Consider the following 15,242-nt stretch of genomic DNA (forward strand, 5'->3'; position numbering starts at 1 on the left):
GGATTGATAGGCAAGGTTTGGAAATTATTAAATGTTCAAAGCAAGTACATCTAAATATGGCATTTGATCAACTCCACACGTATTTTATTGTGGGTTAGCAATCAAAGTTCAGATGGCTTTTCTCTGATAAAATTACTGTGAGCATAATAGTTTGTGACATCACAGAACCAACAGTCTGATAAAACTGAGCTTTACCCTCACAGCCACAACGTGTAGAGAACATTCTTCATATTTTCCCCTTGTAAAGTTTGAGGCTTTTTGTTTTAAAAATAATCCTTTTCGATTTGGATTAGCAGCTGCGTTGTGTACAAGGCTCATTTTTGAGGGGGTGAAAACAAGTTTATCTCCCCCCCGTTCCTGGAAAGTGGGTGGAGTTTTGGATCCACGGACGACCGGACACTCCGCCTTTCGGTCCCCCGGTATCCGAGCTTCCGTTGCCGGATTCCAGGTTCTCACGCACCGGGCACCTCCACGGACGTCGAATTAGTTTTGCCACTTTGGAGCATCGTGGATTAAGTTTTTCTCGATTGAGTTTTCTTTTTTTAGACGTCACTCACACGTGCCACGTCTACACCTAACATTCCGAGACTTTTTTGTTGTTGTTGCTTCTTTTCTGTCCTTCATGGACATCAACGGTTGCCATCTTTGAGCCTATCCCGGCAGCGGTCACCGTCCGCCGGACCCGGGAGCGAACAAAGTGCCTCGTCAGACTGACTCACTGGCTTAGTTTCAACACAAGTATCCGAAGGAGGATTAATGACTTTTTTTCAGCGTCTTCCGCTCTAACTTGACTCAGATACACTCATCCGCCAGACAGCCGCCCGTCCGCCCGCCCTCCCTACCGACCTGCCGGGCCGGGTTGGGTTGAATCGTGCTGCCGGCCTCGTCTCGGCCCCCCCAGTTTTTAAGGGCAGGTAGAAGGCGTGGCTGTAAACGGAGGCGAGCTTTGTTCTTCCACCAACACCTTGAGTTTGTTTAAGAGAAAGTCGACATTCGTGTTGGTTTTTCTTCTTGGACTTGTAATTCCTCTCAAATGAGAAGCTCCGCTGGTCACGCTTACCGCTTCACGGTGTCGCGCGGAATGAAAGCAGGGGAGTTTGTGACGTTTTGACGTAGGGCCGAGCGGAAAACAATTGTTGTTTAAACAAATAGTTCTTTACAAGTGAGCTCGTCGGGGTCATGGCGCTGTCCCAAATCCAATGTCTAGACGACCACCACGTCAACTGGCGTGTGAGCGAGAGCAAGCCGGAGTTTTTCTACAGCGAGGACCAGCGGCTGGCTCTCGAGAAGCTCATCACTTCGGGCCGCGGTGCGTTCACGGACTACCTCCGCGAGAACAAGGTTCGGGACTTCCTGTCGGAACCTGAGCTCGAGCGGATCGCCCACACGGCCGAGCTTTACCGGCCCGGGTTCGAGCACCACCAGAAACCGGACACCCCCGGGGGCCACGCGGGGATCCCCACGACCCCCGGGTCCGGGGAAGATGGCGCTTTGGACGGCGAGGTGTCGCTTCAGTACTGGCCCGACCGCTCCGAAGCCTCGGTGGCGGAACTGGACCTCGGCTGGCCTGAAGCCATCTCGTACCGTGGGGTGACGCGCGTGACCGTGTACACGCAGCCGCCCGCTTACGGTCAGTCGCACATCAAGGAGGTCGTGCGCAAGAGTATTGCTTCGGCCCAAAAGGTACCGGTACACATCTTCTCCCCAAGGAAATACTTTTTAACATTTTCCACCCCTCTGTACTTTTAATTTTACTTTTTGGGATTATATTTTAGTTTTGACTTATTACATTTCAAAACATACAAGAGTGTCCCAATTCATTGACAAAAAAATCTTCAAATTTTTTTTTTAACTAATTAATCCGTCCATCCATTTTCTTTGCCACTTATCCTCATGAGGGTCGCAGGGAGTGCTGGTCGGGCAGGAGGCAGGGTACACCCTGAACTGGTCACCAGCCAATCGCAGGGCACATAGACACAAACAGCCACAATCACGCCTAGGGACAATTTAGAGTGTCCAATTAATGTTGCATGTTTTTTATGGGATGTGGGAGTGGGAGTACCCGTAGGAAACCCACGCAGGCACGGGGAAAACATGCAAACTCCACACAGGTGGGCTGGGATCGAACCCGGGTCCTCAGAACTGTGAAGCCGACGCTTTTACCACCTGATCCGCCTTTCCGCCAAACTGATTAATCGTTTACAGTAATTGTTGAACTTGAAATCGTCCAAATCCTTCAATTTCAAACTTTAAACAGGAAATATTCTCTGATTACTGTAATACTTCATGAAAGCACACTGATTATTTCATCAAATGTCTTCGTAATGTATTTACAAACTCCTGCTCTCACTTTGGAAAACAACGATCAACAGTTTTCCCCATTTTCTACAGGTTACGCACCAGGAAACGAATCATAACGGAGAAAATAATCGTCAGTTTAAACGACAATGAAAATGTTATTTGCAGTCGTGGTCGAGTCCTAGCTGTACGCAAGTACTGCAACAGATTTTTAAAATGCGAGCAATCCCACACCCGATGAGGAAAACAATCGCTAGGTGTGTGCGCACTGCTCTTACAATGTTCGGTGGATTGAGGACGATTAACAAAGCACACCACGTACGTCACGATCTTACCACAGACGATGGTAGGAGAAGAAAGAAGCTGCCATAACTAGCTTGCTTTAAGTTCAAATAAAAAAACAAAACAAAAAAAAAACCACATAAGTGATTTGTGATGATCGTCAATATTGAACATTTCAACATTTGTGATTGTTTTGTGTGCAGTCATAGGGAAGTTACCAAAAAAAATTCTTAAAATCTTCTAACACATCCCACATCACAGGATGATCATTCAGAGACAAAAGAGAATCTGACCTTTGCAGACTTTGATCACAAGGCAGGGGAAAAAAAAACCCACTCAAATTTGGCCTGATTGTTCGTATGTGTGTGTGTGTGAGACCCTTTTTAATTTTAATTTTAGAATTTTGATTTGAGTTGATAAAGTTTCTCGCACTCGGGTTCAAAACAAGGACTACTTTGTTGAAAAAATAAATTACAGAGAGTATTTTCTCAAAGCGATCGTCATTTTCAATCGCTTTTCAGATCGTGAATCGTTTAAGTTACCGTTTTGTCAAACCTCTCCGATAGGAGCAAAGAACATTTGCAGCTGAGGTTTGGACCTCCTCAGCACTTTTCGACATTCTGTGCGCCGCAGCCGAGTCGGAGCCTCGCTAAAACTGGGTCATTGTGTCTTGTCGTCCGCGGCGCTGTCTAGGATCGATCCTCCGGAGGTGTTCTCGCACACGTGTCACTCTTCGCACATGCACGCACACGCCAAAGTATTCACGAAACAAGACCGACTAGAACACGCCTGTGCTTATTAAAACAAAACAAAAAAGCACATTATGAACATGACATCATTGAATCACATGATCGAGGCTTTGAAATGCCATCTTACTAGGTCAGCGTTTGGCCCGGAACGATGCAGGAAGTTAGATTTTAGGTTATAATTAAGCGGGAATTTTGGACCGCTGGAATGGCGACGTTAGCGCAACATCAGAAGCGAAATCAAAAATAGATACTCAACTTCCCAGAAGCGGTGTTCACTCTATGCACTTTATTCCAAACTTTTTTTTTTCCCTGTACGTTTCATAATTTGTCTTAGGCTGCCACCGGGTGAAAAAAAATATGCCAACCAATCTCAACCTTTCCTAAACATTTTTGAAGTAATTATAATTTATAAATGCATTAGATGGGTCTTTTTACTGTTATGACCACTTTTTTTTTTGTAAATTATTTAACGCAGGGGTGTCCAACTCATTTTTATCGCTGGCCACATCGTCGTAATGGTTTCTCTCAGAGGGCCATTATGACTGAAACGATAAAAATCTTTGACCCATCATATTTACACAATCAATATATCAACTATCAGGTGGTAAAGCGTTGGCCTCACAGTTCTGAGGTCCTGGGTTCAATCCCGAACCCGCCTGTGTAGAGTTTGGAGTTTCTCCCCGTGCCTGCATGGGTTTCCCCCGGGCACTCCGGTTTCCTCCCGCATCCCACAATCATGCGACATTAATTGGACGCTCTAAATTGCCCCTAGGTGTGATTACGAGTGCGGTTGTTTGTCGTCATGTGCCCTTTGATTGGCTGGCAACCAGTTCAGGGTTTCCCCCGCCTCCTGCCTGTTGACAGCTGGGATAGGCTCGAGCACTCCCTGCGACCCTTGTGAGGATAAGCGGCAAACAAAAATGGATGGAAGGAATATATCAACTAGTTTTGGAATCAGAAATCAAGGGTAGTGGGTTTTTCAACAATTGTTGATGTTTGGTAACACAAAAATGTCTCAACGTCACCATTTATGATATGACAATTTGATATTTTGGTCCAGATTTTAACAAAAATCCTGGAAGTTGACACACATGATTTGCCTCTGCGGGCCACATAAAATCATGTGGCAGGTCGTATCTGGCCCCCGGGCCTTGAGTTTGAAACCTGTTATTTAATGCGTCAGATTTCAAAGTGTGTAGCTTGCCACAGGATCTATACAAATTGCGGCAGCTAGTATTCACATATTGTGTTGAAATTAAAATTAAAAAAACATTTATTCATATTTTCGCAAACATTGTTTAGGTACTTTTTAGGTCCTCATTCCTTCATTTTCTGTACACAGTATTTAACTTGTCAGTGCGCAGTCAAAAGTAACGTTAATTTGTTGCTTCATTCGCGATTTCTTCCATTTTCATCTTTGAAATGTGCTAAAATATTGAATGAAGCTTTCATAGTCTGCGTAGCACGACATAGAAGAGAAGCTTGAGAATTATAAGAATAGATCGATTTCACTATTGCTTCAGGGCTGAAGTTTTTTTTTTTAAGACAATATGAGAATGTCTGTGTCAACGGCAAAATATAGCAGGATTTACTTATAACTTTGAGTCGCAAACAATAAAAATAAATTTTAGCGTCATTCCCAAAAATGGTTGCAAAGGGGCTAAAAGGTGTTTACCGTGTTGTATAGTAAACACTGATATCATTTCCGTTCTATTCAATATGTGTGCACGCGCAGGTGATAGCCGTGGTGATGGACGCCTTCACCGACGTGGACATATTTCGAGACCTGCTGGACGCGGCCTACAGACGGAAAGTCCCCGTCTACATCATCATTGACATGGCGGCAGTGCCCTCTTTTCTTTCCATGTGTGGCCGAGCTGATATGCATCGTGGACACCTAAAGGTGCACGGACACACCAAAAGTCACACACACACACACACGCTGTGTAATGTTTTGATAAAATCGAGAGATGAGCTGGTTGAACAGATGGCTGTTCTTGATAAGTTAAATTTTTCCAATATGCAGTCATCGGAGTTGGACTGGGTGATTTATTTGTCAGGACGTTTTTTTTAAATTAATTTTTTTATCAAGTAGCTTCCAAAATGCGCTCCTCGCACTATCAACATGGCTGTGAACAGGTTGGAGCTCGCTCAGAAAAACACAGTCAGTGTTGCCAAATTAGCAGCTTCAGGGAATTAACATCAAGGTAATCCTTCGGGGAAAACAACTTCTTACCGAGGGAAATAAAGAAAATCGCAGGAGAACAGCTAGAAACAAAGAGCACAATTGATTTTTTCGGGGTGGGGGGGGGATAGTGAGGCCATATTGTCCACCATGTACGGTTTCATTTGACGTTTGAAGGATACACAGCAGACCAAACAGGTGCGTGTCTTCACTTGAAGCCCGTGACAAGGTTGACAAGCAGCGGCTCGTCTGTCAGTCGCTCTAGGCTAAATTTCTTCATTCCCTCGCCAAGTGTAACTGGTCGGGGCAGTAACAGAAAACACTTATATGGAGTTTCCGTAAAAACGGTGAAGAAAATAAGTATTTGAACACCCTGCTATATTGCAAGCTCTCCCACTAGGAAATCATGGAGGGGTCTAAAACTTCCATCGTAGGTGCATGTCCACTGTGAGAGAGATAATCTAAAATGAAAATTATGACCAAAAAGTTCAAATTTGGTCTCATCTGACCACAAAACATTCTCCCATGACTCTTCTGTATCATCCAAATGGTCATTGGCAAACTTAAGACGGGCTTTGACATGTGCTGGTTTAAGCAGGGGGAACCTTCCGTGCCATGCGTGATTTCAAACCATGACGTCTTAGTGTATTACCAACCAAGTCACCTTGGAAACGGTGGTCCCAGCTCTTTTCAGGTCATTGACCAAGTCCTGTGGTGTAGTCCTGGGCTGATTGGTCACCTTTCTCAGGATCATTGAGACCCCACGCGGTGATATCTTGCATTGGGCTCCACTCCGATTGAGAGTGACCGTCATGTTTTGCTTCTTCCATTTTCTAATGATTGCTCCAGCAGTGGACCTTTTTTCACCAAGCTGCTCGGCAATTTCTCCGTAGCCCGTTCCAGCTGTGTGGAGTGGTACAATTTTGTCTCTGGTGTCTTTGAACAGCTCTTTGGTCTTGGCCATGTTAGAAGTTTGAGTCTTACTGATTGTATGGGGTGGACAGGTGTCTTTATGCATCTGATTAAGGATAATACATGGAGTGGAGGTGGACTTTTAATGGCGGACTAACAAGTCTATAAGGATCAGAATTCTAGCTGATGGACAGGTGTTCAAATACTTATTTGCAGCTGTATCACACAAATAAATCGTTAAAAAAATCATACATGGTGATTTCTAGATTTTTCTTTTTAGATTATCCCTCTCACAGTGGACACGCACCTAAAAATGAAAATTTCAGACCCCTCCATGATTTCTAAGTGGGAGAACTTGCAATATAGCAGGGTGTTCAAATACTTCTTTTCTTCACTGTTTGTCAGACTGTAGACATTATTGCCTGAACACAAACTGAAACTATTTACCTTCTAATTGTATTAAACCATTCTCACGTCTCTCTTTGAACCTCTCTGTCTTATCTGCTACTCTTGCTGCCGCTTTTACGACGTCGTTATGCCGCCGTGCCCCACGTGAGATTTCGCCCACAACTTTTACCCGCGAGGTAACGCGGCTTCCTCGCAGCCACGCCCTTTTATCACGGGGCAGAAGACAAACACAGCAGGGTGTGTCACATATGCACACAGATAACCTGTAGCATCTGTAAACACAACCCAGGCATCAATGGGGAGTCCCCCAAGCTTTGACGACAACAAAAAAAACTCTGTTTCCTCCGTAGCTCACCACTCACAGCAACGTTGTTTGTGTTTTTAGAATCTTCGCGTGCGCTGCTGCGGAGGCGTTGAATTCTTCACACGCTCAGCCCAGAAAGTTCACGGGTCCCTGAGCCAGAGGTTTCTCCTGGTAGATGGAGACAGAGCCATCTCTGGTTCCTACAGGTGAGCGTAACACTAAATGGACGAAAGTCTTGCGACACCCCTCACCACCTTGAAATGTAATTATTCATCTGTGTATGATTCCAATAATGTAGTTACAGTATGGGGAAGACTCTGGGGAAAACCCAGTGCACAAAACAAGGTACTCCAAGGCATGCATGGATGAATTTGGTTCGGAAGAACACCACAACACAGCTTTGAGCTGAACTAGATGCAAGATTCTAGCAGCTAGCACAAACCTGACCGCCCACAAACATACGCCAGCATCTTGTACAAGTAGAAAGGCTTCTTCCTGGTGTGGATGCTGTGAAATGTTCTTCTTATAATCACTTCCTGTGGTATTTTAACAACTTTCTTAATATGTTTGTCATTAAGTTGCGCTATAAGCCTTAACCAAACAAGATTTGTCTAGCGTGATCCAGCTCTGCTGCAATCGGACACTGCAATTATTGTCGTAGACGTGAACCTCAGTGGGTCTCCAGTTTACAACATTCCTATGGTGTCATCCATCCATCCATGATCTTTGCTGCTTATCCTCACGAGCGTCGCAGAGAGTGTTGGAGCCTATCGCAGAGCACATAGCGACAAACAGCCGCACTCACAATCACACCTCGGGGCAATTTAGAGTGTGCAAATAATGTTGCATGTTTTTGGGATGTGGGAGGAAACCGGAGTGCCTGGAGAAAACCCACCCAGGCATGGGGAGAACATGCAAACTCCACACAGGCTGGGCCGGGATCGAACCCGGGTCCTCACTACTGTGAGGCCAACGCTGTAGAAGCTGAGCCACCGTGCCTCCACTGTGATATCAGTATTCCGGGGGTTGGGGGAGGAGGTAATGACGGTCCAGTCAAACTCGGATAAACGGCATACATGTGTTGCGTGCAGGGAGGCCCCATAGCGCAGTGGTTAGAGCGTTGGTTTGGGGGTCGTAGGTCGTGAGTTCATATCTCACTGGCGTTTCTACTCCCCAAGAGGTGTTAAAAAAAAAAAAACTGTGCCAAGCAAATATGAGCATTCATCTGAGATGTCACGCTGTGGCGACCCCTAACAGGACAAGCCAAAAGAAACTTGCGGCATGCAAGAATTCATACAATACCACATATGCATTCATTTATTGGATATTTTGGCAATACACCCATTGGACAATAGGAGTCACTGATGGTGTAGTGGTACACACGCCTGCCTTTGGTGCGAACACTGTGGGATCGATTCCCGCTCAGTGATGGTGTCGGTATCTGCCCTGCGACTGACTGGCTACCAGTTCAGGGTGTAGGTCGCCTTTTGCCCGAAGCTAGCTGGGATAGTCTCCGGCTTAGATAAGCAGCTTAGACAATGACATGGACCTATTGCACATGCCATTTTTTTGAAAACAATATGTATATTTGTCGATGTACGGGATGTTGTGGCGCCCTACTTATAGGCCATAAATATTAAATAATGTAGCGATAATTGAGACTGCCTTTTTCTGCCACGGGATGACATATTCTTGTAATACATTCCGCGACATTTTTCACATTTAAAAAAAAAAACCAATCATGGTCATTTCAGGACCATGGTAGACTAAGGTCCCCCTGTAAACTATCATAAATTGTAATTTCATTGACAAATAATTCAACGTTAAATAAGTAAAGGTACACTGTCGTTTAATAATGTCTGTTTTCTGGTCATTTCAGCTTCACATGGTCCTCGTCCCGCTTGGACCGGAACCTCATCACAGTGATCACAGGACAGGCGATGGAGACCTTCGACTTCCAGTTTCGGGAACTGTTCCTCTTGTCACGGAGCGTGTCTCTCAGCAAGGTTCCCATGGTCGATGAACCCGTCCCCGATCCACTCCCTCAGGCTGCCCCTATTGTCGTGCCAGCCACCGTTGCAAAGAAGCTCATCAACCCCAAGTATGCCCTGGTTTCCACGGGAACGCACACAAGTCCCACTTCTTCAGACCAGAACTCCAGCAACAAGAACTCGCAGGTCCCAGCCGGCTTGAAAATTCGCAAGGCGCGTCTTAAGGACGTTGCAGAGGAACCGCCGATCCATCCGGCCTTGGTCAATATGGAGAAAGCCTACCTGATTCCATACCTCCCCACCTGGCCGGAACCGGACCCGCCAAGCGACGTGATTGGTTTCATCAACATCAGGGACGAGAAACGAGGCAATCAGGTTCACTTGCAGAGGTCCGAGCGCTTTGAGCTCAGTCAGGCCATACGTTTCAGCTCTCCACTGACTCTGCCGAGTCCAACTGAGGAGTCCGGTCAGGGTGCGGAAGGTGAAACAAAACCTGAATCTGGTGATACTTTGACTCCTATAAGAGCACCCAACAAAGAGCAGCAGGAAGACGCAACTCCAAATAAAGACAGCGCTGATGCAACAGATTCCGGAGGGCCCCCGGACAAAAATTCCGACGCTCTTCTCACACAGGAGACACAACAAACAGACGCTGCCCCTGCGGAGCCTCAGCCGGGGGACAACTCCGGAGACACACCAGAGACACAAGAGGTAGCCCCTCCAATCCCTAAACGACGAACGCTCCAATTGGTGATAGAGCCAGCCCCCTTGGATCAGTCCGCCGAAGCGCAGGTCACCCTGGTTAAAATGGACAACACGGCGCGCTCCTCCAACAACAACAACAACACCCAGGAGGAGGGCGCCGACTCCGGCAGCAACGACAACGACAGCCAGGACAGCACCAAGGTCATCTGCGACCGAGCAGCCGTGGACGACCCGTCCAGCGCGTCCACGGCGTCCGATGAAGAGTACTACGACTGCTCCCAGCAGCAGGCCGGCGACCCGTTGGTCGACAGGGTCAGCACGGGGTCCGGCCGTGGCCGCCGGTTAATGGACGGCGTCAACATGATGGCCCGCCTCTCTCAGAGCATGCTGGACCTGCGGGAGCCCAGCAAGACCGAAGACACCGCCGCCCTCATCCGCCAGTCGCAGCAGCTGCGCAAGCAGGGCCACAGCTCGCCGCACAGGCGCTTACGACATGTGAGACAATTACGCTTTTTTTCTCCACATTTCGAAACCACTCTCAATAACATCAGTGGAATGCTTTTGTCAAAATAACAAAATTATGTCTCACTTTACTCACCCTATTTCCTGTTTAACTGAAGTTCTGATATTTTTAGAGGCAGGCCCTGTCTCATGCTAGCAAGTGACTATAATCTCTTATAATCCTTGGTTGTTTACTTTCACACAGTGGGTGGGCATTATTTGTATACAAGCAAGCAAATTTCCATTATAAATTCTCTTCCCGAATAGTCTGGTTGCTTGCTCAAAACAACACTCGCAAAGGGTTTAATTTATCCCGAGTCCTAACCTGGGTAGAGAGCGCGGCTGATCATGCCCGGGAGGATGATGAAGATGAAGGGCAGCATCTTCAGATAGGCAGCCAGGATGGACGCTCCCTTCACGTGGCTCATGTTTTTTGCGGAGAGGGATCGTTGGACAATCACCTGATAAACAGCAATAAATAAGTCAATCGCAAGGCACATGTAAACAAACAAGCGAACAAATTCACGTCCACACCTATGGGCGCATTTCAATCTTCAATGAGCCTAACATGCTTGTTTTTGGAATGTGGAAGAGAAACTTATATCATCCTAAGAAGTAATTTCCATCCCTCCATCCATTATCTACCGCTTTTCCGGGTCGGGTCGTGGGGGAAGTAGCTCCAGCAGGGATACCCAGACGTCCCTTTCCCCAACCACTTCTTCCAGCTCTTCCGGAGGGATCCCGAGTCCTTCCCAAGCCAGCCGAGAGACATAGTCTCTCCAGGGTGTCCTGGGTCGTCCTCGGGGTCTCTTTCCGGTGGGAATTGCCCGGAACACCTCACCAGGTAGGCATCTGGGAGGCATCCATATCAGATGCCCCAGCCACCTCATGAGGCTCCTCTCAATGCGGAGTAGCAGCGGGACAACACTGAGCCCCTCTCGGATGACCGAGGTTCTCACCCGTATCTAAGGGAGAGCCTGGACACCCTCCGGAAACTCATTTCGCCCGCTTGTATCCGGAATCTTGTTCTTTCGGTCACGACCCGCAGCTCGTGCCCATGGGTGAGGGGAGGAACGGAGATCGACTGGTAAATTGAGAGCTTGGCCTTTTGACTTAGCTCCCTCTTCACCACAACGGACCGATACAAATTCCGCATCACTGCAGACGCTGCACTGATCTGTCTGTCGATCTGCCACTCCATTCTTCCCTCACTCGTGAACAAGATCCCAAGATACTTGAACTCCTCGACTTGGGGGAAGGATCTCATCCTAGACCTGGAGAGGGCAAAACACCCTTTTCCGATTAAGGATCATAGTCTCGGATTTGGAGGTGCTGATTCTCATCCCAGCCACTTCACACTCAGCTGCGAATCACTCCAGTGAGAGCTGGAGATCACGGCTTGATGAGGCCAACAGAACCACATCATCTGCACAGAGCAGAGATACGATGCTGAGGCCACCAAACTGGACACCCTATACGCCTCGACTGTGCCTAGAAATTCTGTCCATAAAAGTTATGAACAAAATCGGTGACAAAGGGTAGCCTTGGTGGAGTCCAACTCTCACCGGAAACGAGTTCGACTTATTGCCCGCGATGGGGACCAAACTCTGAAGAAGTAATGTGAAAATGTTATAGGACCGTTTAATAGTCCAGGAGGTATCCCATGTGAGAAATACAGTATGCACTGGAAAATTGCCATAACTAACAGCTTTCCCGTTCTCGCGCAGATGTTCCCATCATCGAAATCGCCCGGCCGCGACGGGAGGCCGAGAAGCACAAAAGTTGTCATTTCCAAACCTGGGAGCTTCCACCGACCCCACCGAGCCATCGGCCCCGTGATCGGAGGACACCGCTACTGGCACGGACAACTGCTACATCCGGACGCCGCCTTGACGCGCACCGAGACTCGATCGAGCCGCTCGCCGCGTCGCCACAACCCGAGCTACAGCAAGGGGGCCAACGCTTCCTCGCCATCGCGGGCGGCCAAGATGGCTGATGGAATCGCACCTCCGTCCAACCTGAACAATTTTAGACTTTTGAAGGGACGAGGTGGAGCCTCGCAGAAGAAAGTGTCTCAAAACAGCAACAAGGCCTCCAGATAGAAATGGTGGCCGTTCCAGGTACTCCAAGAATGCTCGTCGATGTCGACATGCTTTTACGATGGCTGACGCTTGGTATAAGAATGGAATCTTGTCTGAACGTTCAAGCTCTGACCACGTGTAAATGAATGTAGATTTAGATATCTTGAACGAGGAATTGAATGTAAATGACTTACAATACCCTCGAGGTGAACTGTAAATATAAGTGCGCATTCGTTTTACTGGATTGATACTTAATAAGGCCGTCGTTACAAATGATTTTTCATTTTACCTGATCCTCTCGACATTGACTCTTTTAGACGTTTGCACTGTAAATCTCTTAACATACAAAACCCACGCACGTACCGTGCGCTGTGAACCGGCAATGTGAGCCGAGTCAACGAGCCGGGTTGTAAATGACCCTGTGCTGTAATCACTCCGATTGGTCGCTGATGTGTGGGGGCGGGGCTTGATGTTAGCAACATTTGCCTTGTTGGCGTGTTGTTTATTTACATGACGTGGGACCAAAAGTGAAAGTTGCGAATAAAACGATTTTGTGGTGAGATATTTGTCTTTTGTCTCGTAGACATGAGCTAGAATGTCATTTCAAAGTTAGCACAGACCTCCGCCAAAGGTGAAAAAGATGCTTAAAGGGCCACTGTCATGAAATGCATGACGGCAGCCGGTATGCACCCATGCGTTTTTTCACCACAGAACATGATTTTGACATATATGGCTTTTTGTAAAATCCTCTCGAGGGATTTGTTTTCGAGAAGAAGCAGGAAGTGACGTACAGGGCAGTAGCGCATTCAAGCGGTCTCGTCTGTTTATACTAGTTTTACCTGCTGGAAGGTAGCTTGTTGCTCCTTCGTATTAGCCAAAATGCCGGCTCGTTGCACTGCTGGATATTGCTCGAACACTCGGATGGTTTTATCCTTAATAAGTTTCCAAGAGACCCGGTTTGTCGTGAAAAGTTGATTGCATGGGTGCAAATGACGAGCGCTTCGTGGGGTCCAAATGACAGGTAGGCGTGTATCGAGCTACTAAAGAAAAAAACAATAGTTTGGGGGAGGACATAATCCTTTCAGAACATAGCAAAAGATCCGCGTCCGTAAATCAGCGGTGCTCTTCTACACCGCGCGGAGGGGGATCAGACGGGAAGGTGGTTTGGCCGTGATCCGCATACCATCTAAATATGGCTCGAAAGGATAGGGTTATATTGCCCCGGTCACTTCACTCGATTGTAAGATGTTCTCTTCTTTGAAAAGAGCTTCCGTGTCCCATAGTAGGTGGCTTGACGAGCAGCTGCCGAAGCCGTGCCTCGGGGACGAGCACGGCTTTGGCCGGGCTGGCTCATACATACTGTCTGGGTGTCTGTTGTCAGTTAGAAGTGATCCGCATATCATCTAAATATGGCTCGAAACAATTGGGTAATATTGCCCCGATCACTTAACTTGGTTGTGACATGTTCTCTTCTTCGAAAAGAGCTTCCGCGTCAGAAGGGGTGTGTTCGTTGGCCTGTGGGCCGCGAGTTTGAGACCCCTGATTTCGAGGTTGAAAAGGTTAAAAAAAATAATAATAATCTTGAGCTAAGATCTTGTTTCAAAAACAAAATTCAATGAGTTCATGAAATGACACCATGGTTGGCTGTGTACAGGTGTACCTGATCGGTGCACCAGTACCAGGTGGCCAGGATGGTGAGCCCCAGCGTCATGCCGGGCCAGGGCAAGTCTCCGCTGACGGCGTCTCGGAATAGATGCATGGCGTCCTGCCGAGGCAGGTGGCAGGTGCTGTTGGGTATTATCTTGCTGGGCACTGCCGTGCTGTACACTTTCTCCAGGTTACCGAAGCCGCCAATCTTGTTGAAAGCTGTGAACGAAAACCACTTTTTGGTTGTAATCGCGTGCGAGTATTTTTGCATTACTGGGAAAAATGAGTGCGCATACCAGTAATGGTGAGAATGATGGCGCCTACAATCATCACCAATGTTTGCAGAGTGTCTGTGTAGATGACAGCGGCAAGACCACCTGTCAGGAAGTCAGTGTGAGTCTTCAATGCTGCCATCTTGGTCAGGACAACGCCGCTGAACACAAATCCTCATCCATTCATTTTCTTTAGCTGCTTATCCCCACGGTGGTCACGGGGAGTGCTGGAGCCTATCCCAGCTGTCAACGGGCAGGAGGTGGGGTCTACACCCTCAATGGTTGCCAGCCAATCGCAGGGCACATGGAGACAGACAACACACTCACAATCACACCTAGGGGCAATTTAGAGTGTTGCATGTTTTTGGGATGTGGGACGAAACCAGAGTGCCTGGAGGAAACCCACGCAGACGCGGGGGGAACATGCAAACTCCACACAGGCGGGTATGGGATTAAACCCCGGGACCTCATAACTGTGAGGCCAAGGCTTTCCAGCTGACCCACCGTGCCGCCCACAAATTCTCATTTATTTATAAATGATCAATAATTTGTTGTCACCGTTGGTGTTAAGGGCGATTTGGATCATAGATTGAAAATATACTTCAATATATATTTTGTTGAAATTGAATTTCTTGTCATATTTGGTACTGGAGTAATGCAAAAGTAACTGAAAGTAATCAAGTTACACTCCAAAGGATTGTGCAGATGTACCTCATTAAGTGTCGCAGCACATTTTTATTATACCCCACTATGATTTATGATCATCTCTAAACTGCATTCATCTTAACTTGAGTGTGTTTACGAGTCAGTCGTCGGGCCAATTTGGCTCCGGTTAGAACAGACTAATGACTGTCTTCAGTCAGCGCAGCTTCCGTGTGTGTCTGGGACTCCAAAGTCGTCCTGGTTG

At 47.3% G+C, this 15,242-nt stretch overlaps 2 protein-coding genes across 4 annotated transcripts in view; one reads left to right on the plus strand and one right to left on the minus strand.

The window, feature by feature from the left end:
- Window positions 1-15,242, minus strand: part of slc5a10 (solute carrier family 5 member 10) — a 34,056-nt gene that overhangs the window by 12,842 nt on the left and 5,972 nt on the right. For both annotated transcript variants that reach the window (XM_061829554.1, XM_061829555.1), the window contains exons 7-9: window positions 14,360-14,440; window positions 14,077-14,282; window positions 10,661-10,796 (exon numbers count right to left, since the gene is read on the minus strand). In XM_061829554.1, coding sequence (XP_061685538.1) covers window positions 10,661-10,796; window positions 14,077-14,282; window positions 14,360-14,440 — 423 coding nt within the window. The remainder of the gene's footprint in view (window positions 1-10,660; window positions 10,797-14,076; window positions 14,283-14,359; window positions 14,441-15,242) is intronic.
- fam83gb (family with sequence similarity 83 member Gb) lies at window positions 237-14,191 on the plus strand. 2 transcript variants are annotated; one of them, XM_061829552.1, is made up of 6 exons: window positions 237-1,683; window positions 5,065-5,232; window positions 7,220-7,344; window positions 9,018-10,329; window positions 12,063-12,455; window positions 14,071-14,191. In XM_061829552.1, the coding sequence occupies exons 1-5, from the start codon at window positions 1,180-1,182 to the stop codon at window positions 12,435-12,437; spliced, it is 2,484 nt and encodes an 827-aa protein (XP_061685536.1). In that variant the 5' UTR covers window positions 237-1,179; the 3' UTR covers window positions 12,438-12,455; window positions 14,071-14,191. The 2 variants fall into 2 exon arrangements, with proteins under 2 accessions (XP_061685536.1, XP_061685535.1); XM_061829551.1 differs by lacking the exon at window positions 14,071-14,191 and having other exon boundaries at window positions 12,063-12,976.

This window comes from Syngnathoides biaculeatus, chromosome 9, assembly GCF_019802595.1.
Source record: "Syngnathoides biaculeatus isolate LvHL_M chromosome 9, ASM1980259v1, whole genome shotgun sequence".
Lineage (NCBI taxonomy): Eukaryota > Metazoa > Chordata > Actinopteri > Syngnathiformes > Syngnathidae > Syngnathoides > Syngnathoides biaculeatus.

Excerpts from the sequence above, each read along its gene's own strand:
- fam83gb (XM_061829552.1), top strand. The coding sequence starts at position 1,180 with ATGGCGCTGTCCCAAATCCAATGTCTAGACGACCACCACGTCAACTGG. Across the intron at positions 1,684-5,064 it reads GTATTGCTTCGGCCCAAAAG|GTGATAGCCGTGGTGATGGA; the intron begins GTACCGGTACAC and ends GTGCACGCGCAG. Across the intron at positions 10,330-12,062 it reads CGCACAGGCGCTTACGACAT|ATGTTCCCATCATCGAAATC; the intron begins GTGAGACAATTA and ends GTTCTCGCGCAG.